The sequence below is a fragment of the Phoenix dactylifera genome, chromosome 9, assembly GCF_051530095.1.
Source record: "Phoenix dactylifera cultivar Ajwa chromosome 9, Ajwa_hap1_PhDact_Kaust_v1.1, whole genome shotgun sequence".
Taxonomy (NCBI): Eukaryota; Viridiplantae; Streptophyta; class Magnoliopsida; order Arecales; family Arecaceae; genus Phoenix; species Phoenix dactylifera.
Window position 1 is genome coordinate 10,102,993 of NC_143198.1, and position 26,701 is coordinate 10,129,693.

A 26,701-nucleotide genomic window follows, 5' to 3' on the forward strand; every position below is an offset into this window, starting at 1 on the left:
AGTATTAAAAGTTCATTAATCATTAAGCATATAAGCTCTCATAGTAGTTTATCCTCTTGCAATCTCTTCCATCTATAAAGAATTAATGTTTGATTATGTTATGCTGATAGTATAATTAATGCCATCATTGCCTCCACCATCGTTGATTTGTGGGCTTCCTCAATTGCTTCATTGCTATTTAATCCTTACCTTTTTTAAGCCAAATAAAAATCAAATAGAAAATGTAGATAGACCTTACCATGGACATAATTGGTCATATGATATCCACAGTTAATTATGTCTATCCTATTTTTAACAATCACCTAAGCATCTACAATATTTCAAATTATGTCATGGCCCCAATTATGAACATTTCCTAAAGATATAGTTACAAAATATTCAAGCTAGCCTACTTATACCATTATTTTTCATGCACACATATTCCCCTACAAACTGAATCATTTGCTCTTTTAATTTTTATCCTATTGACTGTCTACATTCTTTGCAAAAATTCCTCCATATATTTCTATATGATCATTAATTTAGCTCCGTTTCTGCTTATTTATCGTGCAAATATTAAAACTTCGCCAATTTTTTAGTATCTAAGCTTCTCGTAATATGTTTATCCACCTACAATCTTTTCACTTATCTAGAAGTAGCCATCTAATTAGATCCTTATAGATCATTCAATCCATATAGTCATCTCTTTAATTCTTTATACTAATCATAATCTTGCTTGTTTCAATTATGCATCTACCATTCGACCCTCTCCCTCTTGACATTTTTTTTGGGACTCCATCCTCCCCTTCTTGGAGGTAGGTTGGAGAATGGCAAGTGAGGTAGGGGCAGGGCGATCCGGTAATTCCACTTATTCAATATGGAAAGTAATAAAATAATAGAGGAGAGCAGGAAAAATCACCGATCCACCCAGGATGTATGTGTCCAAGGTCATGGGCCACCCTAGATATATTTATTTCCTATGCATGCATGAATTGTGTTTGCACAACACGGTAAGGATTTGGACAGCGGTGGTGAGAGCGTTCTGAGAGCGCAGCTCCACGTTTTGGCCTCCGCCATTAGCCTTTCGTCTCCCCCCTAATCCCTCCCTCTCTCTTTAACTCCGATTTCCCTTCCCTGTTCTCGATTCGCGAGGAGACGACCGAGACAAGCCCTAACCCTACCGATACCTCGATCCTATCTTCGCCTTATCCTGCGGCGCCTCCAGCCACCACCGCGGCTCCTGGTAATGCCGAACTCCCGCCGCCGCCATCCAGGAAGATCTAAGCGCGATCGCACGCCGTAGTTGAGCAGTCGATCGTAAGCAAGTCGATCTTTCTGGTTGTGTTTGCCGATCACGTTTTCTTCGATGTTTTTTTTCGACGATCTTCCTGTTTCTTCTGAAGAAAAAAATCAAATTTTTATGTGTTTTATCTTCCGATGATCACGTTCTCGTATCGATTTGGCTTCGATGATCCGTTGCAATGGTGTGTGGATTTTGGTGGTGCGATGAGGGATGTTTCGGAAAGTTTTGATTTTGATCTGTTCTTTATGGGATGAATCGAGGGAATAATTGATGATGGGATGGAAAGGGGATAGATTTCTTCCTTTCTTTTCTAAATGAATCTGTTGATGCCTCATAGTATAAAAGATTTTTTTTTTTTTTTTGTTTTGGATTTCCTTAAGGGAGAGATTTGGAGAGCCTATTAAGGTTGGATAGACAGACTGATCACTTTTGCCAGTGACGATTCCCGTTCTTGTAAAGCTTTTTGGGGAAAAGGAGGAATTTTTCTGTGAAATCCGCAGATGAGATGATAGAGGTACCTCTTCTTTTTCGCTACGTTCGATCCCTTTCAAACGGATGTGGTGCTAAAACAGTAGGGCTCTTTATATTTATTACTGTGGGAAACCTCGGCTTGATCCTTCTTTATTATATTTGCTGATGTGATCGGTGAGCAGATGTTTCATACAGTCATTGATCGTGGCCCAAGAGAAAAATTTGATATTATCCCTATTTCTGACTGTTGCGTTGGCACTCCTCTTTGTTTCAGAGGGCATGGTATTGTCTGATCGTCGAGGGACTGTGTTAAATTCGCTGTTAAGCTTCATTTTCTTGGGGGCGTCGTTGCTTGATTTCTAAGCGAATTTGTTTTACTCTGCATCTTCTTTCTGACTTGTTTTGGATTTTTTTTTTCTTGTGCTACTGGCTTATTCTTCTCATGTGAACTGATTTCTTCATCTTTCTCCATGACATTGTTTCTTGGATGAGGAGATTGGAAGGGACCTCCAGGAATTTAATGTGGGTGTGACTTGCATGGGGAGAGGATGCCCGAGCTGCGAAGTGGAGCCCGACAAGCTCGTTTGAAATCCAAGAAACTTGATGATATTCCACCCCCTCCCCAGCGCATTGACCAAGCTGAAAACTGGGTATTGCCGACAACAAATAGAACAGGAAGGCGTGGTGGTGCAGGTAGAGGAAGGGGCTCGAATGCTGCAGCAGTAGCGAAAGGGCCTTCAGCTACACCAGTTAGGCCTACAGTTGGTGGTAGAGGAAGAGGTATTACGCTGATTGATTTGGACCCCGATCAGCCTTGTGAAATTCTACCTGGGGCTGCTGTTGGGGGAGCTGCTGTTCCGGGTGCCCAAGGCTTCATTTTGAATCAAGCTGCTGAGGGCATTGCTGATAAAGACTTGGCAATGGATGGTGGAAGTGCTGAAAAACTGATGGGAGCTGAAGACGATGGGAGTGCAGCTCCTGTCCCTGAGAGGGTATGCCTTTTATCCCGTTCAATTTATCTGTTATCTTTCACTTAGTAATGAAAGTGGATCTGGTTAGCAATATTTGGCTTGACTTTCTGGGTGAGTTTTATATTTATCACCCCGATCTCTGTTTCATATTCATATCTTTTTATTAATTTCTTAGAGAATATTTCTTCTTTATTAACTGTTGACCTATTGTATTGGAGTTGTTATAAATTATTTTCCTTTTTGAGTTTTGTTGGGACATTAGCTGCGAGTTGTTTTTCTGAACAGAATATGGAGTTTCTAGCTATGTATGCGTTAAGACTTTTTTGTACGTATATAAACACAGTTTTTATGTTTTATATGTGCAAGTTGGGCATATGGTCATTTGTATGTTGATTTGTTTCTTATGAAGATAACATAGTAAATTATATCATATCTGATTTCTATTAAGCTAATAAAATGCAAGTGCATATGGTTGTTACCATCTTTGCTATATGTAATGCATACATATAGCATGGCTAGATGTTTGTGCGTGAGGCTGTAGGTCTCCCGTGGAAGCGAGGCTGTGCATCTTAAATCCCCTTTCATTTTTAGTAATTATACCCTTTGACATTCACTCTTAATAAATGAGAAAGAAAGAGAAAGAAGTACCAAACTAAGCAGAAAGTATATTTGTCAAATCTATTCCAAATTATCATGATTGATGAAATCACAGCCCTCCATTGGATGTTTACTTTTGAATCAACTGCACACACAGCACGTGCATGGCACTAGTCTAAACTTAATCATTTTGAATGCTTATGTAGAATGCAAATATCAACTTCACTATATTAAATTATAGAAGTTTAAAGCAATAGAGGTTTAAATGCTTTCCTGGTTGGGAAGTTTCTTAGTTAACCCTGGGGAAGAACCTTAGAAACATGGTCTTTGGTTATTATTGAAGGATCATGGTTTTGGTTACTGATAGAATATGTATATAATTTAAGCACCTATTATTTTAGCTCATACTAGCCAATATGTTTCAAGCTATCAGTGGATAGCTGGAAATGAAATTCATATATTGGTCAAATAGTCTTATCATCTGGTTTTTGAATCATTTGATATTAAACACATGTAGAGAACTGCATTGATTCTTGTTATTATTATTGCCGGCTATTATTCTTGATGTCTCATCATATGTTGCCCAAGTTAGCAGAGTTCTTGGTTCTACACTTTTTCAGTTTTCCATCTTGAGTGCGATGGATGATTTGTTTTGATCTCCTACCGAGGTAGCTGAAATACTAGATTTCAAAAACATATGGAAGGATGTTATGGCGATACCTTCATCCTTCAGATGATTTTGTCTGTAAATGTTTGACACATCTGAAATCTCATTTCAGGATATCTAGAATTTGATCTGAGGATCTCTGCATATTACCTTGTTATAGATGTGGTATTGATGCCTTTTATCATCGTAATAATTATTTTCTGAGGAGAAAGGTTGTATTGCCAATCAAAAGTTGTCATGTTTATGGCAACCTTTGGGGGATTGCATGTGTTGCAATCTGTTTTCTGAACATTTTGAAAACTGCACATCTTGTTTTCTAGATTTTTTTTTTTTTGCTAAGAATCAGATGTCAAGTTTGATTCTATAAAATTATTGATTTGAATATTCCGTTGGTTAAATACAATCTATGACATAAAAATTTCAGCTTCTTAGGCAAGGGTTTCTTTTAATACTCTCCAATATATTATTGTTCTTACTGCATTTTTTCATGTAGTTAAAAATGATTTTCTATGGTCAAAGGACAAGACTATCATAAAGCTAATGTTGCCTGTCTCCATTGCAGGTTCAAGTAGGTAATTCTCCTATGTATAAAATAGAAAGGAAATTGGGTAAAGGTGGTTTTGGTCAGGTCTATGTTGGCAGAAGGGTATCTGGTGGAACAGAGCGTACAGGACCAGATGCCTTTGAGGTTGAACTCTGAACTAATAGTCAATTATTACTTGCATCAAGACTGTACACAATAATTGTAGATTTGTGCTAATAATGTATTACCTGCATCATCTGTAGGTGGCATTGAAATTTGAGCACCGTAGTAGTAAGGGTTGCAACTATGGCCCACCATACGAGTGGCAAGTTTATAAGTAAGAATTTTTCATTTTGTGGTGGCATGTGCTTCATGTTTTCCTTGATAAAGCTCACTCGTATGTCTGACTCATTGGTTTCTGGTGTCAAGCACCCTTAATGGATGTTATGGAATACCATGGGTTCATTACAAGGGCCGTCAAGGAGACTACTACATTCTGGTGAATTCAAATTCTATTAAAACTTTTAGAACACTGGGATTATGGAAGTTTTGATAATTATAGCTTATTTAACTCTTTCAGGTGATGGATATGCTTGGGCCTAGTCTTTGGGATGTTTGGAATTCTGTAGGCCAAGCGTATGTGGACATACTTCTGTTTTGTTTTGTTTTCTTTTGTGTTCTATGATATCTTGCTTATATTTGATTATTTAACACCTTATGGAACAGGATGTCAGCAAACATGGTAGCTTGCATTGCTGTAGAGGCCATATCGATTCTCGAGAAGCTTCACTCAAAGGGGTACTTTTTTATAGTTTTGTTTTTTTGCCTTCAATTAAATTTAGTTTGTTTATCTTCCACTCACTTTCACTAGTTCACTTCCTATTTAATGCTTCACTGTTTCTTGGTCAGGTTCGTGCATGGAGATGTCAAGCCGGAAAACTTTTTACTTGGTCAGCCTGGAACTGCTGATGAGAAAAAGCTCTTTCTTATCGATCTTGGTTTGGGTATATGCCTATTTTGAGCTTCATTTCCTTTCATCAATGTGATGTAAGCTTAGTGGCCTTGTGGAACCAACATCTTCTAATGATTCTGCCTAATTAAATGTCCCTGTGATTTTAATGTTGTCTCTTCTGCTATTCTGTTATTTAATTTTTGTCCCCTAACGATTTTAAGGGTGTGATTAATGGCTTACTTGGTGCAGCATCAAGATGGAAAGAAACATCATCAAGTCAACATGTGGATTATGATCAAAGGCCAGATATATTTAGGTCTGTAGACTTTTAGATGCTTATCTCAGTTATGATCTCTGTTCCATTCTAATAATTTCTTTCGGCAGGGGAACCATAAGATATGCAAGTGTGCATGCCCATTTAGGTCGTACAGGAAGCCGGAGGGATGACCTAGAGTCCTTGGCCTACACTTTAATATTCCTTATCAAAGGAAGGTTACCCTGGCAAGGCTACCAGGTATATTATATCATATTCGTAGGCTTCTTGTGTCTATGACTTGTATTTGAACTAATCTGAAGCCCATTTTCATTATTGTTTAACAAATTCAGGGAGATAACAAGAGTTTTCTTGTTTGTAAGAAGAAAATGGCTACTTCCCCTGAGTCATTGTGTTGCTTCTGCCCTGCTCCATTCAAACAATTACTTGAAATAGTGACAAATATGAAATTTGACGAAGAGCCAAATTACACCAAGCTCATTTCCCTTTTCGAGGGTTTGATTGAACCATGCTCTCCGCTGAGACCTATCAGAATTGATGGAGCTTTAAAGGTTGTAGATGAGGGTCCACAAAGGCAGCAGCATTAATGCTTTTTGATCAGTATTTTATAAGCTGTTACCCTGATTTAATGTTCATCTACTGATTCTGTAAGATTATCTTAAGAGTTAATTTTTACATATTTAGGTTGGGCAGAAACGTGGAAGATTGCTAGTGAATCTTGAAGAAGATGAGCAACCTAAGAAAAAAGTCCGACTGGGAAGCCCAGCAACTCAATGGATTTCAGTTTACAATGCTAGGCGACCCATGAAGCAGAGGTAATTTAACCAGTACTAAATTGACTTGGGATGCATTGGATGCAACTGGTTTTGTGCTATAACTCAACTATATATGCTTTATCTGTGTGTGTGTGTGCGCCTTTCAGTTAGCATTCTATTTCAGGTGTTATTTGCTGCGAGTCATGAACTCCCCAATTAAGTTCTTTGGCATACCAAGTGCGATGATGCTTATTTTACATCAATATATGTGTATGTATATGTATGTGTACGTGCTTGTGTGTGTGTATATATGTCTGTATATCAGAAGTTGACACTCATGTAATTAGTTTAAAATGTTTGAACTGGGTAATTTGAGTTAAATCATAAATCAGTACGCAAAGTTATTTTTTGATTGAGTGCAGGCAAAGAGGTGAGACAGAAGAAAAATGGTGAGCCAATAAATCAGTGTTCTTTTTTCTTTGCTTTAAATCAACTGTGATCTTGACTTGAGCTTTAAGCTACTCGAAGTATGATGTCAAAGTTGACAGTCTCTCATTTTCAAGCAACAATCTATACAAGTTTAAGTTGTAAAGGTCAAGGTTTTAAGTATTGGTGCCTGCGGCATGGTGTTCACCTGCCGGCACAGTATATGCCTTGCCATGCCAGCATGAGTACTGACTGCATTGTGCCGGGAAAAATCCTTTTCTAAATTAAAATACTAAAAAAAGGTTAAAAACGTTGCCATGCTGACCTGTGCTGGGTGTTAGTGCTGGCTCGCTGTATGAGTTTGGGTCTCTCCAGTTTCATTGCATGGCCGACACTTGAAGTCATGGTCATGTATTATTTAGAACATGTAAGCCAGACATGCACTTAGCTGGGATTAATTAATCACCAAAATGTTTGTGCAAAAGATGCTGTATTCTGACAACAAGATTAATACTCTTACATTTTTACGTGTCAATAGAACACAATAACAAATTAACAATGCACTAAACAAGGTTAATATTGATTATTCACCAAACCAGGTGAAACAAAAATGCAGACTTATTCCTCCAATTAGCTGTAGTGGGTTCAGTATGATCTACTTTGGAGATCCTTTTATTTCTATGATCTTGTTTAGAGGCTTGTTCAGTACCTTGATTGAAGGAAATGTTTTCTTATAAAACTAAAATGTTTGACGAGGAATACTCTCTTGCGCTTTTACATATTCATCATTTAAGGGCTAAATGTCAACTATTTTGGCTGTGTTTATGGTAGTATGAGAAGATCAGGAGCCTGAAGCCTTCTTCCTTCCCTTCTAATTATTGACTCTTGAGTTTCAGAGACTCTGAGGCATCTAGCTTTTTAAAGACTGAACTCTCTACTCTAGGTTTTTTTCCCATTCATTCTGTGACTCTTAGGATCCAAAGACTCCAAGACATCTAGCTTACTAAGGCCCAAAATCTGCATCCTAGTTTTCCAAATACTTCTCTCGGAGATGTGCTATTCAAAATGAGTCCCAAACATATTGCTTTCAAGATCTCCTTACTCTTCTTTGACTCTATGGTGTGATATTGCAACTGTTATGCTGTCATTAGCAATTCTTTTTAATTATTTTAATCCATTCTTTGACCAATTTCGCAAACCACATCTTTGAAAAAGCTGTTTTCTTAGCCTTATGAATTTTTCTTTTTCGTCACTATGCTTCATTTTTTTTTTGTTTTTGTTTCTCACATGGTATGCTAGCCTTAATCTCTTTTCATATTTAGACCATTGATCTTGATTAAAATTTGCTGTTTATCTCATAAATGTCCCTGGTTGGTTTGACTAGTTAGTTTTCCCATAAAACTTGTTTATGCTAAATTCTTTACTTCCTTACATGGTCTTGTAAAATTTCACAAGTTGCACCTTTTCTTTTGACTTCTTTCTATGAAGTCTGATGCAAATTCTAAAGCCTAAGTGATCAGTCCACAACTCTTCAGATCTAGAGGATCTAGGCTTCCGAACCGAGCTCCATTATAATCAAAATGTGGTTGAAGTTGGCTTTGAGTGACAAACTGTCAAACTATGGCAGGAATGAACCATTTACCTAAAGACACGAAGAATCTTTTGATTCTTGACATTGTAGGTTCTGCCATTGAGCTAAAGTAAACTTTCTACTAGTCCAAGGTAACTGAATTCAAAGCAGTTAATTTCTTCAAGGACTCGAATTGATCTTCCACCCGCCTCCTCATTTGTTATATTTTGGCGTCACCTTGACTTACGTAAATCTGTTCAACTTCAATTGCATGAGTGTTCAGGATTTTACCTGCCTTATGTATGCCAAGTTGCTAAATTCATCTTTTATCCTCTTGCATGTTTCAGTAATGGGGAATGATTCTCACGAGGAGCTCTTCTCTCTCAACTAAAATCTTGTCATGAGACTTAACTAGCTGTACCATAACCTCGGGATTGATTATTTGTCTTTCAATGGCACTTGTAGCAAAATATTGATTCTTAAGGCATGTGTGGAAAGTGTTCACATTTTTGTAAGTAGTGTTTAAAGTTGTATGGGAACAATTAGGGAATGCCAACGTAACCATGGCCAAACTAGGAAATGATTTGTTGATTGGTAGTTTTGTATTGATTTTCTTGATCACCTAGTAAATGTGCTTAAATGGCATTGGAGGTATCATGTACATGGTTGCTATCCTACATTAAGTCATCTTTATTATGGCATCTTGGTGGAAAATTTAGTTGCCCATGGTTTTATATAGTTTGCTGAGTAGTCGTTTGATAATTCCAGCAAAATGCTTGAAATAGACAAGTTCTCCTTCTAGAGTTTAACATTTTAATAATCCCCAACTATAAAGGTCGGATAGACTTGGACTGGTAAACTGCATAATATTCACCTAGCATTTCTTTAAATCATTCATGGAGAAAAATTGCCTGTCATTGTTTTGAAGAGCTTGCTGAAGCTTCCCTGATATTTTCATCTAGGGCTTCAAACAAGTTGGGTTGGACCAGGATGGGCACATCCCAAATCCAATCCATATTTGAGCCAGGTTAAAAAATTGAACCCAAACCTAATGCAATTCCCTTCGGGTTGGATCGGGTCAGGTTTAATAATGATCTTATCATTCTATTAGATTTTTCAGGTCAAATGGGGGTCAAAAATAATCCAGACACAAGATGTAATATGCATACCTTTTTTGAGAATGCACAATATACATGTACGAGTTGATTAGCTAATTATATAGTAAATAAATCATGCAATAAAATAATAGCAAGCAACGTATGTAGACATTTTATCAAGAACATATCCTATATGCTATTTGATTAATAACCACATATAGTTATAATTAGTAATACATTATTGGCTAACTATATTATAAAAGATAATCAATTTCTTATACTCAAGGAGGGTTTTGAAAGTTATAGCATACTAATTTTGGATCAGCTCAGGCTGATTTGGGTTTGGATTGGGAATTTAGTTATCAGTTCTGTATTCACAACATGTTATGTTTTTGAATCCAAGCCTAATCCAAGTAACTTTGGTTCGGGTTGGACCAGATTAATTTTGGTTGGGCTCTAGATTGGAAATGGGTTAACCCAATCAATTTCTAGTTCTATTTTCATCTCTTTGTCAGTCTAGTGTCTTAGCTCTGGATTTTGGACCTGCTATCCTTCTTCTGTGCTCCCATAATTTGTATCAGGACCAACTTTATCATGATTAGTTTTACATTTCCTTTTCTTGCCCTATTTGCACTTAAAATTGTTTTTCTAATTTCATAAGATATGAACATATTTGTATTCATGCTGCATTTCCAATTTTTTCGGGGACTGTGGCTTCTCTCTTCTTGCATTCAGCTCTCTCTTTTCTCATGTGCCACTAGTTCACTACTGGCTATTATAGGATTCCAGTTGGTCAATAGAAGTGCCACCGGTGCCGATTCCTGTTATGACACTTAACCCCCTATTTCTTCTTCCTTTTAGAATATTTGGTGAAGGAGTAGTTCATCAGGTCAGTCCCAATTTTCTGAGATTTTGATAGGTTTTTTGTTCTTTATCGTTCCAAATGTTAGAAAGCTAGATCTTTTCGAACAATGGTACTGATGCTTGACTTGCATCTACTCATCTAAAACAGAAACCCGTGGATCATGTCAATGAAGGTTTACATTTTTTTCAATGATGTGATGGGGTTAAACCTTTTTTCAGTAATTATTTTAAATTCTGCCTACCAAAAAAAACATTTTTAATTCAATATGACTTTTATGCTTCTTTTAGAGGAAATGCTATATCTACTGTCATCTTGTAAATTAAGTTCCTAAACTCAAATTTAATGTGATCTGATGCAACTTGGTCTGGCCCATGAAGAAATTTGGAGAGTATCGGTTGCATTTCACTTCTAGTTGCCTTTCACCTCTGCTTGCATTAAAATTTTCATTTTCCTTTTTTCCCTCCCATAACTTCCCAAATTTTCATATCTGGAGCTGTACTATCAATTATACTCATTTGCCTGTCTTGCTAAATTTTATATTCTCCACTCCTCTTAAGATCATCCATGTAATTGTTAGTTTGAATCGATACAGGACAATGTTTTTTTTCTTTTTTTTCTTCTGTACCACTGAAAGTCTGAAACTCTGCTAATTTGATATTTCTAGATACCATTATAATGTAGCAGATGCAAGACTTCAGCAACATATTGAAAAGGGCAATGAAGATGGTTTATTTATCAGTTGTGTGGCATCATCAGCGAACCTTTGGGCTCTCATCATGGATGCAGGAACAGGTTTTTCTTCCCAGGTTTATGAGTTGTCACCTATGTTCCTGCATAAGGTGTGTCATAATTAAATCTGGCTGATCTATGTCTGTCTTCATGTTATTATTCTCTCCTTTGTGTTTTCATCTATATTTGGTTTTGTTGCAGGATTGGATTATGGAGCAGTGGGAGAAGAATTATTATATTAGTGCGATAGCTGGTGCTGCTAATGGAAGTTCATTGGTTGTTATGTCTAAAGGTTTGTGCAAAATGTCATATATTTCTTGTGCATTCTGTAGGTTATAAGCTTTCATAGTGAAGAACAGAATTCACACTAGATGTTATTGCCATTTTTCTGTAATAATATTGCTGAGCTTTCCTTATTCAGGAAACTAGTAGACTATGAAACTTTTAAAATATTTTCATTGTAGTTTCTTGACATCAGAATGGTAGTAAGAATCCTGTAATCACAAAGAAGCAGAACTGTGTATACATTTATTTATGATTTTGATGGAATATTTTGATTATGTCAGTTAGCTTATAAGATGGTGTAAAGGAGGCAAAATTCACTGTATTCATTTCTGTCGTCAGCTCATGCACATTACTCCTTAATTATACTCTGATTTTCTTATTATGTTATCAGTTATTGATACATTCATACATGGTTTCAAGTGACTTGCCAAGCTAATCTGTGCTGTATAATATATAAATACGAGCGATGTATGGGGTACATAACCCTGTATTTTTTGTGTGGTCCAGAGTAGTTTGTAGCTGTACATCAGTACATGTTTAGTGGGATGAACTATTACATGCTGCAATTAACTAACACAGGCTCTCTCGTTTTTTCTATTTCTTGTTTCCCTTTCCCATTTTTCTCTTATTGTAAACATACTTGGCCACTCAGAGAAACTACAAAAGTGTGGAACAATTGTTAAGAAAAGTAATTAATGTGAAAAACAGGTAATCTGATCATAAAATGAGACAAATATATTTTAGAAAATACATGTGAAAAAATACTTTTTATTTTTTCCATTGGTTTTTCAAGTTTGAGTCAATTTAATAGGTAGCTGATGGGTTTTGGAATCGACCATAGCTTAACACGATGGGCTGGCCAATCAAAACTCGCCACAAAGCCTCTGGGCCACCAATTAAAGCCCTCCATGAGGCAAGCCCAGAAGTGTGAATTTAAATTTCAAAGACTCCCCATAGTTGGCGACACCTTGGCCAAAATCTCAAATGGCCTCTGAGACCAAGCTAGCTAAACGGGCAGAATGCGATCTGCATGCGAAACACCCGCGGTTGATTCTCGGAATGTGCGGAGGCTTCCTAATCCTAACCGACCTATGTGCCCGAATTCTGGGGCAATAGGCTCGCGCCTCTGCCTATACAATCCACTCTTGGGGACCTTCCAAGTAAGTGCTCACATTCCTTGACAGACCACTGAGAACCTCTTCTGTTTTTTGAGCATCATCCTGACTTAGGCATTGGAGGGTCTCCCGCTGGACACTCCGGCGTGACTTCTTTGTCTTTGTTGTTTCAGGTTAGAGCTCGACCGTAGGCTAGGACCCCGACAATATATCTCCATCCCAATTGCGGCCTTGACGACCGGAATAACTCGTCCCCATGTGCTCTAGTGTCTCTCTCGCTCGGCGCCTAGGACAGGCCGGTTCTCAGCGGCAACATATTGGCCCTAGACGGAGGGAAGATCCCATCATAGGAGATCTCATAACCAATCACTATGAAGTCTCGAAGGGCACAACTAGCACCTTCCAACTCCTAACCAAGCACACTAGAGGAGTCCAACGGGTCTTTGCAGAGCCCACGGAGGGCTCCACCTCTGCCAGAACCGCAATTGACCTCGGCGGTAACCCATGAGCAGTTCCAGCATGCCTGTTCCCAAAGTCCTAGCAAGGCTCCATGCAACCGCCATTCCTAGTCATGGAGTCCTGCACAGGATACTCAACTTCGATCTTCTAACTCTCCATGGGAGGAGTCAGCATCTAGTCCCTTCCTTCTCCGAGTAGTGAAGGCCTCTAGGAGGGAGGCTGACCTCGATCGCAAGTTCGAGAAGATTCATCGGCGCCTTGAGGCTCTAAAGCAGCACTAGGCCGAGCACGGGAGGGTTGCAGAATTTACCACCGAACCTCTATTCTCAGTAGCAATAATATAGGAGCATGTTCCTCGCTTCAAGATGCCGTAGTTGGAGACATATGACGGTCTACGACCCATTGGATCATTTAAAAGCTTCAAAGCTATCATGATGCTCCAGGGTGCCACTGATGCAGTGCTATGCATAGCCTTCCCTGTTACGTTGTGAAAAACAGCTTGGTTATGGTACACTGGGTTGTGGCCGGCTCCATCCACTCCTTCAAGCAGCTTGGTAGGATCCCTGAACACTACCCAGGGGCAAATCCTCATCGAAATCCACAACCAAAGCTACGTGAAGTTGCCTCGAAAAATGAGACTGGTAGCTCGCAAGGACATGACTTAGTTTTGCTAGTTTCAATGCAACTATGGGTATGATACTGAGGATTGCTTATAGATGAAGAATGAAATCGAGGCCTTGATTCAATGGAGTTACCTTGGTGCCTACGTCCATGACCCCCACATGATCGAGCAGATGCTGGTCGGGAGCAACCAGCCACCGAGATGCAGGTTGACAATTGGCCAACTGCGGGGGTCATCAATATGATAGTCGGAGGAACAACTGCTGGCGGTACCAGTTTGTTTGCTCGGAGAGCTTATGCGCGAGTTGCCTTGGTTGGGAGCCCGTCTTCGAAGAGAACAAGGATGAACAAAGTCATTTCCTTCTTGAATTCTAACGTGGAGGGAGTTCAAACCCCCATGATAATGCTGTTGTAGTTTTTCTTACCATAGTAAATTATGATAAAAAAAATTTTAGTGGATAATGGAAGCTCGGCATACATTGTTTTATGAGGCCTTTTATAGAATGAGCTTAGCGCCTGATCAATTAAGGAAGATCTGCTCTCCTTTGGTTGGCTTTTCTGGAGATTCGGTCCCAGTGGAAGGTGTCATCGCCCTTCCTGTGACAGCAGGATAGGCCTTATGGCAATCCACTATAATGTTAGCTTTTCTGGTCGTCAAAGTCCCATTGGTTTACAATGCTATCCTCGGGCAGCCAGGCCTAAATGCTCTGCGCGCCGTAGTTTCTACCTACCATTTATTGATGAAGTTTCCAACTAAGAATGGTGTAGAAGTTCGAGGTGATCAGGCACTTGCTCGGTAGTTTTATCTAGCTACACTCAAGGAAAAGAAGCTAAAGGAGACGCTGCCTATTGAGAGCTTCTAGATATGGGATCAAAGTCGGCGGAACCATCCCAAATCGGGCGGTTCCAGCCATTTCGAGCCGTACTCGGTACGATTCTAACAACGAAAATGAAATTTGTTACTAGAACCGAAGAAGGAAAGAGAGAGCGAGCGAGGGAGGGTGAGGGAGAGGTCAGGAACCCCGACGGAGGGCCGGCGGATTCCGACTTCGCTTAAAAATTCAAAATTTTTTTAAGGCCGCGTCTGGACCCCAATTTTGCTCCATTCGAAATAGAGGAAGCAGCTGCGACCTCACTTTCCACGGCTTCGGCTAACCTCCGTCGGCCCCCTCTCGGCGTCCGCCACCTCCTTAGGCCTCCCTCTCTCTCTTCCCCTTCTCTATCTCTCATTTTCTCTCTTCCATGGTACCGTGCCTGTATCGGTACAGGCCAGGCATAACCTGTATCGTGCTGTGCCGCCGAGGAACCGGTATGGTGCCCGGTACCGATTCCTCCAACCTTGCTTGGGATGACTAGAGCCAGCCGAGGAACTCCTCTTTGTACCTTTGGGTGAGGTGGAGCTGAGCCGAATAGTGTAGGTCGGAGCCTACCTTAGCGACGCCTCTAGGACCCAGTTGGTGGAGTTTCTTTGGGTAAATGTTGACATCTTTGCTTGGTTAGCCTCCTACATGCCGGGCATAAGCTCGGAGGTCATCGTCCACAGGTTGAATGTGGACTCGACTTATTGGCCTGTCAGGCAGAAAAAAAGGAGCTTCGCCTTAGAAAGGCAAAGGTGATTGAAGAGGAGGTTAATAAGCTTCTTCGCGCAGGTTTCATCCGAGAGGGGAACTATCTTGATTGGCTGGCCAATGTTGTCCTGGTCAAGAAAGGGAATGGAAAATGGCGAATGTGTATCGACTTTACCGATCTCAACAAAGCCTGCCCAAGGATAGCTTTTCCTTACCGAGGATTGACTTGTTAATCGATGCCACCTTAGGACATCAGCTACTTAGCTTTATGGACGTCTTATCTGGCTATAACCAGAGTCAGATGGCATTGGAAGATGAGGAGGAGATCTTGTTTATCACGGACAAAGGGCTCTACCACTACAAAGTCATGCCCTTCGGAAACAACGGAGTCACCTACCAACTCCCTGGTCAATAAGATGTTCAAGGAGCAGCTTGGCCGTAACATGAAGGTCTACATCAATGACATGCTGGTGAAGAGCCAACAAGCCGAGCACCATGTAGCTGACCTAGAGACTTTCCGAACCTTGAGAAGATATCACACTAAGCTAAATTCAAGCAAGTGCATGTTTGAGGTTTCTTCAGGAAAGTTCCTTGAGTTTATGGTGACCTAACGTGGGATAGAGGCAAATTTTGAGAAAATCCAAGCCATGCTAGAAATGGCTCCCCCGAAGACCAAGAAAGAGGTAAGTCTTGCTGGGCGCATCGTGGCCTTGAGTCCGTTTGTGGCAAGATCGACCGAGTGGAGTTTGCCCTTCTTCAAAGTCCTGAGGCATTTGAAAGACTTGTGACAAGATTGACTGAGAGTAGTTTTCCCTTTTTCAAAGTCTTGAGGTAGTGGAAAGACTTCTGCTAGATGAAGGAATGCCAAGCTGCGTTCAAGCAGCTGCAAAGTTACCTCAGTACCCTACTGCTTCTCTCCAGATTGATTCTTGGTGAGATGTTATACCTTTATGTTGCCATCTCTTCGACGACCATGAGTTCAGTCCTGATTCGTGAAGAAGCTGGCGTCGAAAGGCCTGTATATTATATAAGCTAGGTCCTTTGAGATGCAGAGACAACATACCCAATGTTGGAAAAGGTGGCCCATGCACTTGTCATTTTAGTAAGAAGACTTTGGCCATGTTTTCAAGCTCATTCGAACACCATCTTCACCGACCAACTGGTAGGGCAAGTCTTGCAAAAGCTAGATTCCTCGGGGAGGTTGGTTAATTGGGCAGTGGAGCTCGGTGAATTTGACATTCACTACCTGCCCAAATCCTCCATCAAGGTGCAAGGTTGGCGGACTTCATCGTGGAGTGCTCGGCTCCTAAGTGCTCGGAGGATAGTACGTCGCTCGTGGAGCATGTGCGAGACGATTCCTAGAAGTTCCATAAGGGCTAGGTTGATCTTAACCAACTCGGAGAGAGTGGTTGCAGAATATGCACTGTGCATCAACTTCAAGGTCTCAAATAACAAGGCGGAGTACGAGGCTCTCCTCATTGGGTTGAGACTAGCTCGAGAGCTTCAGGTGCAACACCTGAAGGCCTTTGTTGACTCCCAACTAGTTGTTGAACAGGTTCGAAGAGATTTTGAGGCGCTTTAGTGATGGAACGGTACCTGCAGAAGGTTAAAGAAGTTTTTTCGGCCTTCGAGAAATTCAAGATTCTGCAGATTTTGAGGTCAGAAAATGCCAGAGCTGACCTGATATCAAAGTTGGCTACCTTAGATTTCTTTGACCTTCAAAAGATAACCTACCTAGAAGTACTTGATCGGCCGAGCATAGAGGAGTTGTCAACCCCTGTACTGTAAATCGATCTTGAGCAAAGCTGGATGGATGCACTCGTGGAGTATCTCCATGATGGCAAGCTCCTAGAGGACCAGAGAGAGGCCCGAAGACTGAAGAGCCAAGCTGCATGCTACATTCCTTTGGAAGGAAAGCTCTACAGAAGGTCATTTACCCTTTTCCTCCTTCGATGTCTTCGACTGACTGACGCCGAATATGAGCTTCGAGAGGTCCATGAACCGACCATAGCTCAAGACAAATTGCTAGCCAATCAAAGCTCACCACGAAGCCTCTAGGCCACCAATTAAAGCTCGCCATGAGGGAAGCCCAGAAGTGCGCGACTGATTTTAAATTTCAAAGACTCTCCACAGCTGGAGACACCTCAGCCGAAATCTCGAATGACCTCTAAAATCATGCCAGCTAAATGGGTAGGACGCGATCTGCATGCGAAATGGCCATGCTTGATTTTTGGAACGTGCGAAGGCCTATCATTCTCGGCTCACCCACGTGCTCGAATTTTGGGGCGACAGGATCACGCCTCCTATACAATCCACTCCCGGGGGACCTTCCAAGTAAGTGTTTGCATGCCTTGATAGTCCACTGAGAACTTTCTCTGTTCCTTGAGCATCGTTCTGACTTAAGAATTGGAGGGTCCTCTGCCGGACACACTTTGGTAAGAGAACTTTGTCTTTGTTGTTTCATGTTGGAGCTCGACCGTAGACCAAGACCCTGACAATAGCTCTCCGTCCCAATTGCGGCCTTGCATGACCAGAATAGCTCATTGTTGTGTGCTCCAGTGTCTCTGTCGCTCGGCGCCTGGGTCAGGCCGGTTCTTAGTGGCAACAATAGCTAAGATGTAATTTATGGATGTTTGCAAAAGAAACTTTTCTTTTGCTCGTGTCTACTCTCTTCTTATAGGACATGAGTGCCTTGGGTTCGAAACACGGAAACAACCTCTTTGTACACAGGGGTAAGGCTGCATATATTTGACTCTCTCTAGACCCCACAATGCCGAGAGCCTCGTGCACTAGGATGCTTTTTTTTTATTCTTCCTACAAGAAACAAATAGAAGTGTGATGTATTGCAGAAGAGTGGTTTTATCAAGAAAATTATGGAGAATCTTTAATTCAGATTTTTCTCCATTCCTTTGTCTTTTGTTTTGAATCATCTAGGGTTTAGACCTTTAAGTGATGGATTGGACTTAATGCTTTGCAGAGGCAAGAAGCAACAATGGGTTTCTCTCTTCCCTCCTTGTTGCGTCCCTTTCTTCGGTGCTTATGTATTGGGAGTCCAGTTCCTAGGAGTTTCTTATCTAGTTCAGGTTTTGTGATGAGTTCCCCAAATAAATGTGTCAAATTCAGATTCCCCAAAACCTCCAAATGTTAGTGGGACATGGATTTTCCACAAACTCTCACATGGAAACCACCTGATCAGCATGGCATGGGATGACATGACATGATAACTAACAATATGGTATTATGCCAACCATTGATCAGCTCACGTGCAGCACATGATAGTTGAATCCTTGATGTGATGCAGGCAAGTTTGTCCACATGAAAGTTTTACCACAAAAGTTTACATGCTAAAAAACTTACTGCTACATATAAAATCAAGAGAACCACCACTGCATTGGAAGTGCACATGGTGCTTAGTTACCAGAAGCAGCTTGGATGTGGGTATGGGGCAGCAGGTCTCTTAAACATATTTAATAACAGAACACTTCTGAAGTGGTTATGAGGTCAAGTTTCCTAGGAGATCTGGAAGTGGGTGGGGCATTATAAATGGAAGATTCCTATTACTAGTGTTTTGTGGTTCTGTTATTGATGCTAGAATTATATGAGAAATGAATGTGGACAAAAATCAGATTTATATTTCAAAAACATTGTCATGTGGAGTTGCTTTTTTCCAAATATTGGAGGATGTGGATGAGAAACTACAGCCTTGGCTGGGTGTTAATCTTAACAAACACATTTAGAAATGTGGAGATTGTGCTTGAAAGCAAACTTTAATTCCTTTCTTGCTCTGGGAGCCTTGGGATGCTCAAATTTGTAGCATTTGTTATGTCAGTGCTTGATATGCGAATCTACAGAAATTAGAATGAGCCATGTAATCTGATAATAGGAACAACAAAAAGTCTTAAAATAAATCTTGCAAGCATTTCAATTTGTATCGATAACTTCCTATTCCTTCTGTTTTACATGTTTTTAAGATGTGAGTTCAGAAATCATTCTTGAGGCTGTTTGGTTCCTCCTTGAACTTTACGCTTCTTCCAAGAACACTATTTGTACAAGTTTTGTTACCTTTGAACATGATGAACATAAGCTTGCTTTTGTCAAACTACATTCTTATCTTCAATATCATAGTCTAGCACATGAAGGTTTTCACTACATCTAGAATAACGAAGACCAAAGATCTTTCCATGGGAAGGGTATCCAGTGGTTGGATCATCGAAGTGTTGAATCTCTTCTAGTTGATCCTTCTGCATTTACTGCTTTAAGGAACTGTAAAAAGATAAATTTTGATCAAAGAGATCATCAATTTCAGCACTTTTATAATTAAGATTAGATGTCCTAGTGTCTTTCGATCTCTTGATTGATGGTGAATGTTGAATGGAGGATGCTAGCTGTTTGTCCTAGTCGAAACATCCAGTGAATATAGATCTTCCAAGGATTTATGGTATTCCAATTTTTTTTTTTAATGAGTCTCAAATAAGGAAAAGAAGGCCAAGGATATTAGGTGGCCACTTTTTGGGGCCCCACATTAATAATTGGCTAGCCAAAACTCTCTCTCTTGCATCACTAAAAGGAGAAGCTTGAAAAAGTTCTTTAATCAGGAGTCATAATTTGGAAAGGATGTCGAGAAAATGCTTGCAGGCTATCTAAGGTGTCTCAATATGGAAAGGACTTCCTCCAGATCTTGTATGATGTTATTTGGCCTAAATGAGAGAAGATTTGTATGTCTTAGGCTACACATAAAACTTGTTCAATTAGGACTCTATAAGGAAAGAGAATCTAGTTCTATGATTATTCACCCTTCTCAAGGTTCCCCTCTTAGTCAGCAGAATTAGGAGTTGATTCAGATGCAGAGACACAGATCTCTTTAGAAAAAAAAAGAACGAAGTGCCTAGGAAGTGAGCGCGGTTGTGAATTTATCCAGAGATTCCAAACTGGCTGTAGACTATGCAGAGGTTTTCTGCTACCAAGCATCCTCTTTTGGTGCATAACGAAGAAAGAAATGAAGAGGGCTGCCACATTATGAGGCTTACAAGCAATCAGTGCCCTACTAAATACAGTCTTTCATCATCTCAAGTGATGAGATGTCCATGATACTTTCATTTTTATTATTTTCTACTTGTTTTGGTTTCTATATCAGACACCCTATAAATCTGTAAATAGGTCTGGTCTTTCTTAAAATGCTGACGAGTAATAAGTAGAGAATTGAAGTGTTTTCTGTTTTTCATGAGATGATGACATAGTGCATGCGTGAGGCTTGCAGTTAATTGTGAGGCCTAGGTTCCTGGTTTAGTGAGATGCCACTTGGTAAATCCTTCCTCTTTATTCTAATTATTTGACTTTCTCTTGAATTTTGCATGTTTGCATTGCTTTGTCTTCTGTACCTTATACTTCAGATGCAATTGATGTTTGATGGAATTTATTAGGTTCCTCTCTTAAGCTCTAAAATCAGTTTCAGCAGCTATAAAACTCTAATGTTCCATAGCAGGCCTTAAAAGACTAATTTGACTGCTTTATCCTAAATCTGTGGCAATCACTTGATATCTGATACCATTTTTTTCTCGAAAAGCATCTCTCGGCTAGTTCACCTTTATTCAAAAGCCAGGTCTAGTAAATTCTAGAATCTATAGTTCTAGCAGGCCTTAGATACCCAAAGCTTTGCACTATCTTGCATCTGATTGACATTGTTTTTTATTGTTTCTGGTTCCTTTTAGCTCTGTTCCAGGAATAATTTGACTAGAATACCTACAAGCAGCTGATTGATAATGTGTTTTCAATCCTATTATTTTTTTTCCTAGGTAATTTGAGATAAATGCCACCAGATTAAGACATGGGGGTGTAGTTGAGCCGAGCTCAATTGATCTTGGGTCTGGGCAAGCTTGTTCGGAATTAATTTTGAGCTTGTACTCTTGGATCAAGATTAATTTGTTTACCACTATTTCGAGCTCAATTTGAGCTTAATTTCAACCTAGCTGAACACGATCCTAATTGATCAGCTTGATAATCCTAAATCGAGCTGAAATCAGTTCAAGATTGAATCTAGCTTGATTCAAGCCTGAATTAACATTTATTTGATTCCAAGAACAAATAAAATACAATGATTAAAGCCTTATATACATAAATGTGAATATATTTGAACCTTATTGACCTGAGCCTGATCGAGCTAGGTCAAATTTTGACCCTGCTTGAAGTCAATTTTGAGCTTGTTTGGCTGGTTCAAGCTTGATTTGTTTGGCTTCACATCGAGCTTGATTATTGCATTGCTCAAGCTGCTCAGTTTGTTCGCAGCCCTACTAATAAAGCAGTTTGGTCTTGTTAAAAATGGTGTTTAAGAAGTGGTATGATGTTATTTAGTTTCATGACCAAACTAAGGAGTGGTGTAATATCAATTATCTAGAGTATGCAAATCTCCCTTAAATTTGGTTCTCTCTCTCTTTCTCTCTCTCTTAGAGGCGAGTGTTTTGGTCCTGTCATTTATTGGGTTGTCTGTGTAATTTTACTGATGTAATCTGGCCATTAAGTGTAAGCTACACCAAGAAGGAAAAAAATCATTTCTCTGGCTTCATACTAGTAGTAATTAAAGCAATCATTGTGAATCGAAATATTAACTCTTGCTTGTAGACCTTATTGTATGTGCTCTCTTAGAGGCGAGTAATTTTTGTTCCCGTCGCTTATTGGGTTGTTTGTGGCATCTTACTGATATAATCTGGCCATTAAGTGTTAGCAACACCGAGACGGAAAGAAATCATTCCTATGGCTTCATACTAGTAGTCATTAAAAGTAATTATTGTGAATCTAAATATTAACTCTTGCTTGTGGACCTTATAATATTTATTTAGTGGCATGGAATTTAAATTATTTTGTGGCATTTTTACTGGATAAGTCAACAAAAATAAATGCATGAAGTACATTTTTTTCATTCTTGCACTCATGTTAGGTGTTTATTCTGATCTGCCTAACCACTCAGTTTTTGAAGCTTTTCAGGAATTTACTACTGTTTTCTTTGATGGCTTGCTAATAGCAATTATTGTTGTCCCACAATGCAGGAACCCCTTATACTCAACAGTCTTATAAAGTTAGCGAATCATTTCCTTTCAAGTGGATCAATAAAAAGTGGAAAGAAGGTTTTCATGTTACATGTATGACTACCGCTGGCAGTCGTTGGGGGGTAGTCATGTCAAGGAACTCTGGCTATTCTGATCAGGTAGTCTAATTTATTCTCTGATACGCACTTGCACCTTTACCATACTGCATATGCTGTTTCTTATTATAACTTCACATTTGTTTTTGGAATCATCTTCAGTTCGTTTCATTCAGACCATAGACATCGATTTTTTTCAAACAGATGAAGAAACTCGTGAATAAAAAACATACATCAGTTATAATGTGAATTGTCATATTTGGTTGATGTCCATGAGTTTTTTTAATTCATCGAAGTTTTTTCCCCTGAATTTTGTTACATCTTTTATTGGAAATAGCCTGTGTATAGACAAGAAGTTTCACATCGTCATCATTAATCCAACATTTCTATAACTACATTTTCAGATCATTCTGAAGTTTCACATCATCATCATTACATATGGTCCATTCAGATTCTTTTTTTTAATTTTTTCATGGCGCCGAGAAATCCTGTCCGTCCGGTAAAGGCTTTTTAAATCTCATGACATCTATATTTTGGTGACAAAGTTAAATCTACTATCTAGGTCCACAATCGTTTTATCTTGAAAAGATCATTTTATCACTGAGATTTAAAAGTTTTGTTTTTTATTTTTTTTATGATTTTGTCATTTCTTCTTTTCAGAAGACAAAATGAGATATTGGTCATTATCAGTTTTACTAGGAATGAAGGTTAATCCTTTCATTAAATTCTTCTTCTCCATTAGGATATCTATTTGTTTGATAGTACTACAGTTGCTGAATGGAAGAATGACTGGGTCCAACTGCTTGAACATTTTCCCTGTTATATAGCTCTTTCTGCAGCTTTATTCATCACTACAATGCAGGTTGTAGAGCTGGATTTTCTTTACCCAAGTGAAGGAATCCACCGTCGGTGGGAGAATGGTTACAGGATAACTTCTACAGCAGCAACTCCTGATCAAGCTGCCTTTATACTGAGCATACCGAAAAGAAAATTGATGGACGAGACACAAGAAACTCTTCGAACTTCTGCTTTTCCTAGTAACCATGTAAAGGTATGCCAATATTCACATAATCAGCGGACCTTCTTGTTTGTCTGAAGTGGAGGGTATACAAATGTGTTAGTCACCTCATTAATGAGTTATGTGAAGATAGCGCACTCTTCATCATTGCTAACCTGTCTGATGCATTCGTAACAATCAAGTGATACCTAAATATGTTGAATGATCCTATGTACTTTTTGTTCAAATTTTCATTCATGCATGCTTTGAGTTTTCGTTTGATGGTTGCAACTACAATTTGGAAAGCTCAGTAATTCTGGTACAGCGACTGCCACCTAACTCATATGTAGGTGGCTTTTTGTAATAAATTGATTAAAATTTCTTTCAGAAAGTATCATCCTATGCTTATTTTCATTCCTTTTCTTATACATATGTTGCAGCCTATTACATCATAACTTTCATTATTGTGAACTCTAATTGTTTGAAATACTAAAGAAAAGACTATCTCCCTGATGGGCAATATGATGTTTTAAAGTTTTCCTCTCATTTTTGTACTCTGCTTATCTTCATCTTTCATAATTGTCTACTTTTTTGCTTACATACCATGCTAAATTACATAATTATTTCCCATTATTGTGAATACCAAACACTTTATCAAAGAAATGTCTAAGATGGCTTACATGATAAAGAAATGTCTCCATGGTGTCTATTGATGATATTTCATTTAATTCTTTTCTCATTTGACGGTTGAAAATGAAAAGAAAGCATTGTCAGAGGAAACTATTTATTAATAAACATCTTGAGACAATACACTGCCACCCAGTACTCAAATTTTGGAAATTTTTCATGTAATATGTTATCCTGTGCTTAAGTTCTTCAGCAGTTTTCTAGTGCATATGTGCAAGGACTTGTTTCATATTAAGAAGCTAAGCTTTATTCCATATATTTCAAATACATTATTTTATGATGCTTTGATTTTTTCTTCATCTGTGTATTCATTTTTGTTCATCTCTAAGGACGCACATAAACTGATTTATCAATGGAAGTGGGTATTTGAATAACATATTAGATACCTTAGAAGCATTTAAGTGCCAAGTTTTGATGTTTGTGCAGTGACTTTGTTAGTCGAGAAAGTTTAAAACTTGGAGTTAATTAATTTTGTCACACTTTCCTTCTTGGCCTGTGACTGAAGATAAGCACAAGATATTTTCTTGTTATAGGAAACTAAAGACTGAGGAGACTTAGTGGTGAAAATTTGGATGAATTAATTCAAGGCATAAAAATTATGAAAAGAATAAAGGAAAAGTAAAACTTGAGGAAGATGAAAGCAGAGTTAGGGTTTTGCTGATTTGTTCTTCCACAGGACTATTAATGCCTACTTGATCGTCTTTGAGGTGGTGGGAAATGCAATGAGCCTAGTATGAGAAAAAGGTAAACTTTTTGGAGATTATATTGGAAGCAAAACTAGAAAGTTGGACAGGTGATACATTGAAGACAAGATCAGTGCAGATTCTAATTATATAGGTTTTGAAAATAGAACCAACCTTATTGTGAGTAGAACCTTCAATGGAAGTAACAAGTATGGGCTCCTGATCAAATGATTATTGCCAGCTGATCCATGTTTTCTGATATGGAGCGGCCCATGTGATAGATACTGATATCTATTTGTCCCAGCAAATGTCAATGTGAAAGGTTGTTTCAAAGGCTTCCATTTCATTGGTAGCTACTTTAAATTGTATGGGAGATTGGACATTCTTTCCATGAATGTAACACGAACCATGTTTTGGTCTTGCTGTCATAGTAGCTGATGCATCTGATATCATAGCATATATGCTGCCCACTGGCTTTTATCCTGTTGCAAAGACTATACTTCCAACACTGCCTGTTTTCTTTCTTTTAGCCTCTGAGTTTTGGCTTCAGTTGTGACTGATCTTAAGTAATTGAAACCATCCAACTCTGACAGCATTCTATTAACTTCTGAATGAAAGCATTAAAATTTTCTGTGGACTTGTCTCTTCAGATTGGTATTGGTGGCTATTGATTTGGAAAGCCATCGTATCATATATGGAGTGGGTCAACTGAACAAAAAGGGAAATTTTGTCACAATACAGAACCATGCAGATACCCATGTGTTTTCAAGATGTCTGGCTTTCAAGGAGAAGGGGTCGTAAGATAAAAAGGATGTTGGGCAAATAGTTTGGCCTCTCTCTTCTGCTGCTATTCTCAATTTTTAATGTTTGAAGTAGTAGTTGCTTTGTTCTATTTTTTAAGCATGCAGTACTTCAATTCTGTTGGCATGGGCTCTTGAAAGCTTCATTACTTGATTTCATCTACAAGAAACCTCACATAATAACTTCATAGCAGTATATGAATTTTTCAATCTTATTGTTATCCTTTCATTCCTGTTGCCTATTTTGCCTGTCTTTTGTACCATATTGTACTAGTTTGACCTTTGCTTGTTTATCTTATTTGTAAGCTTTTAACTCAGATATTTTATGGTGCTACTAGCTAGCTCTTATTTTTCAATAATTGCATCTAGATTCTATAACTCTTTCAATTCCTCAAATTCCCTCACTGCTTATATTAAGAGCTTAATGGCATGGACAATTTTATGCACACTCCATTATTAATACTCTTATTCTTTCAGGACAAATGGGCCAAGAATCTTTATATTGCTTCAATCTGCTATGGCCGGACTGTGTGTTGATGATGCTTAGCTGCATATGTGTTTCATGAGTGGAAGCTATTGACTATCAATTTTGAAAGATGAGGGGCTTGTTCATGAATAGTGCTGCAGTTTTTTATGTTTGGGTTGCAGTTTTAGATTTGTCTTCCTATAAGTAGAAGAAAATGAAAAAGAAGTGTGGCCTCCCTCATACTTCCTCATCCCTGTATAAATATTCCAAAGTTCATGCTATAGACCAACTGTAGCCCTATGGCTTTTGATCTGAATATCTGCTTACATTATATATTTTTGTTTTTGGAAATTGAAGCCCAAGTTGGGTTTTCTATAATGCAGCAATCCCTAAATTAGTTCAAAAAAAAAGAGCATTCATTCTGTTTTATTTTGTTTCTATGGTCAAGTCATGCGTGAAAACTGGATCATGGGTCCATACTTGGTGTTGAATTATATCAGGTTTGAGTTATTTCTTGTGTCAGTTGGGGGGACTTGGTGGTGGCCACACTGTTTTTTGTATTAGGGAACCTGGGTGCTATCTTTGAACCAACTTCAGAATGCCTACCACATGTTCACTAGGTCTGGAATTATGGTCTGCACTTTGAAACTCTAAAAGTAGAATGAATCATCAAATTAGCATATTTCAGGATTACATTGTATAGCAG

The 26,701-nt window shown here is 38.9% G+C and overlaps 1 protein-coding gene across 2 annotated transcripts; it reads left to right on the forward strand.

The window, feature by feature from the left end:
- The first annotated feature begins 941 nt into the window (after nucleotides 1-941).
- On the forward strand, nucleotides 942-26,373 carry LOC103718369 (casein kinase 1-like protein HD16). 2 transcript variants are annotated; one of them, XM_008807157.5, is made up of 17 exons: nucleotides 942-1,222; nucleotides 2,249-2,745; nucleotides 4,551-4,676; nucleotides 4,775-4,848; nucleotides 4,941-5,010; nucleotides 5,092-5,147; nucleotides 5,238-5,309; nucleotides 5,421-5,515; nucleotides 5,713-5,779; nucleotides 5,848-5,977; nucleotides 6,070-6,288; nucleotides 6,422-6,552; nucleotides 11,115-11,289; nucleotides 11,381-11,471; nucleotides 22,268-22,425; nucleotides 23,225-23,413; nucleotides 26,007-26,373. In XM_008807157.5, the coding sequence occupies exons 2-17, from the start codon at nucleotides 2,302-2,304 to the stop codon at nucleotides 26,064-26,066; spliced, it is 2,157 nt and encodes a 718-aa protein (XP_008805379.2). In that variant the 5' UTR covers nucleotides 942-1,222; nucleotides 2,249-2,301; the 3' UTR covers nucleotides 26,067-26,373. The 2 variants fall into 2 exon arrangements, with proteins under 2 accessions (XP_008805379.2, XP_008805378.2); XM_008807156.5 differs by having other exon boundaries at nucleotides 952-1,296.
- Nucleotides 26,374-26,701: the final 328 nt, after the last annotated feature.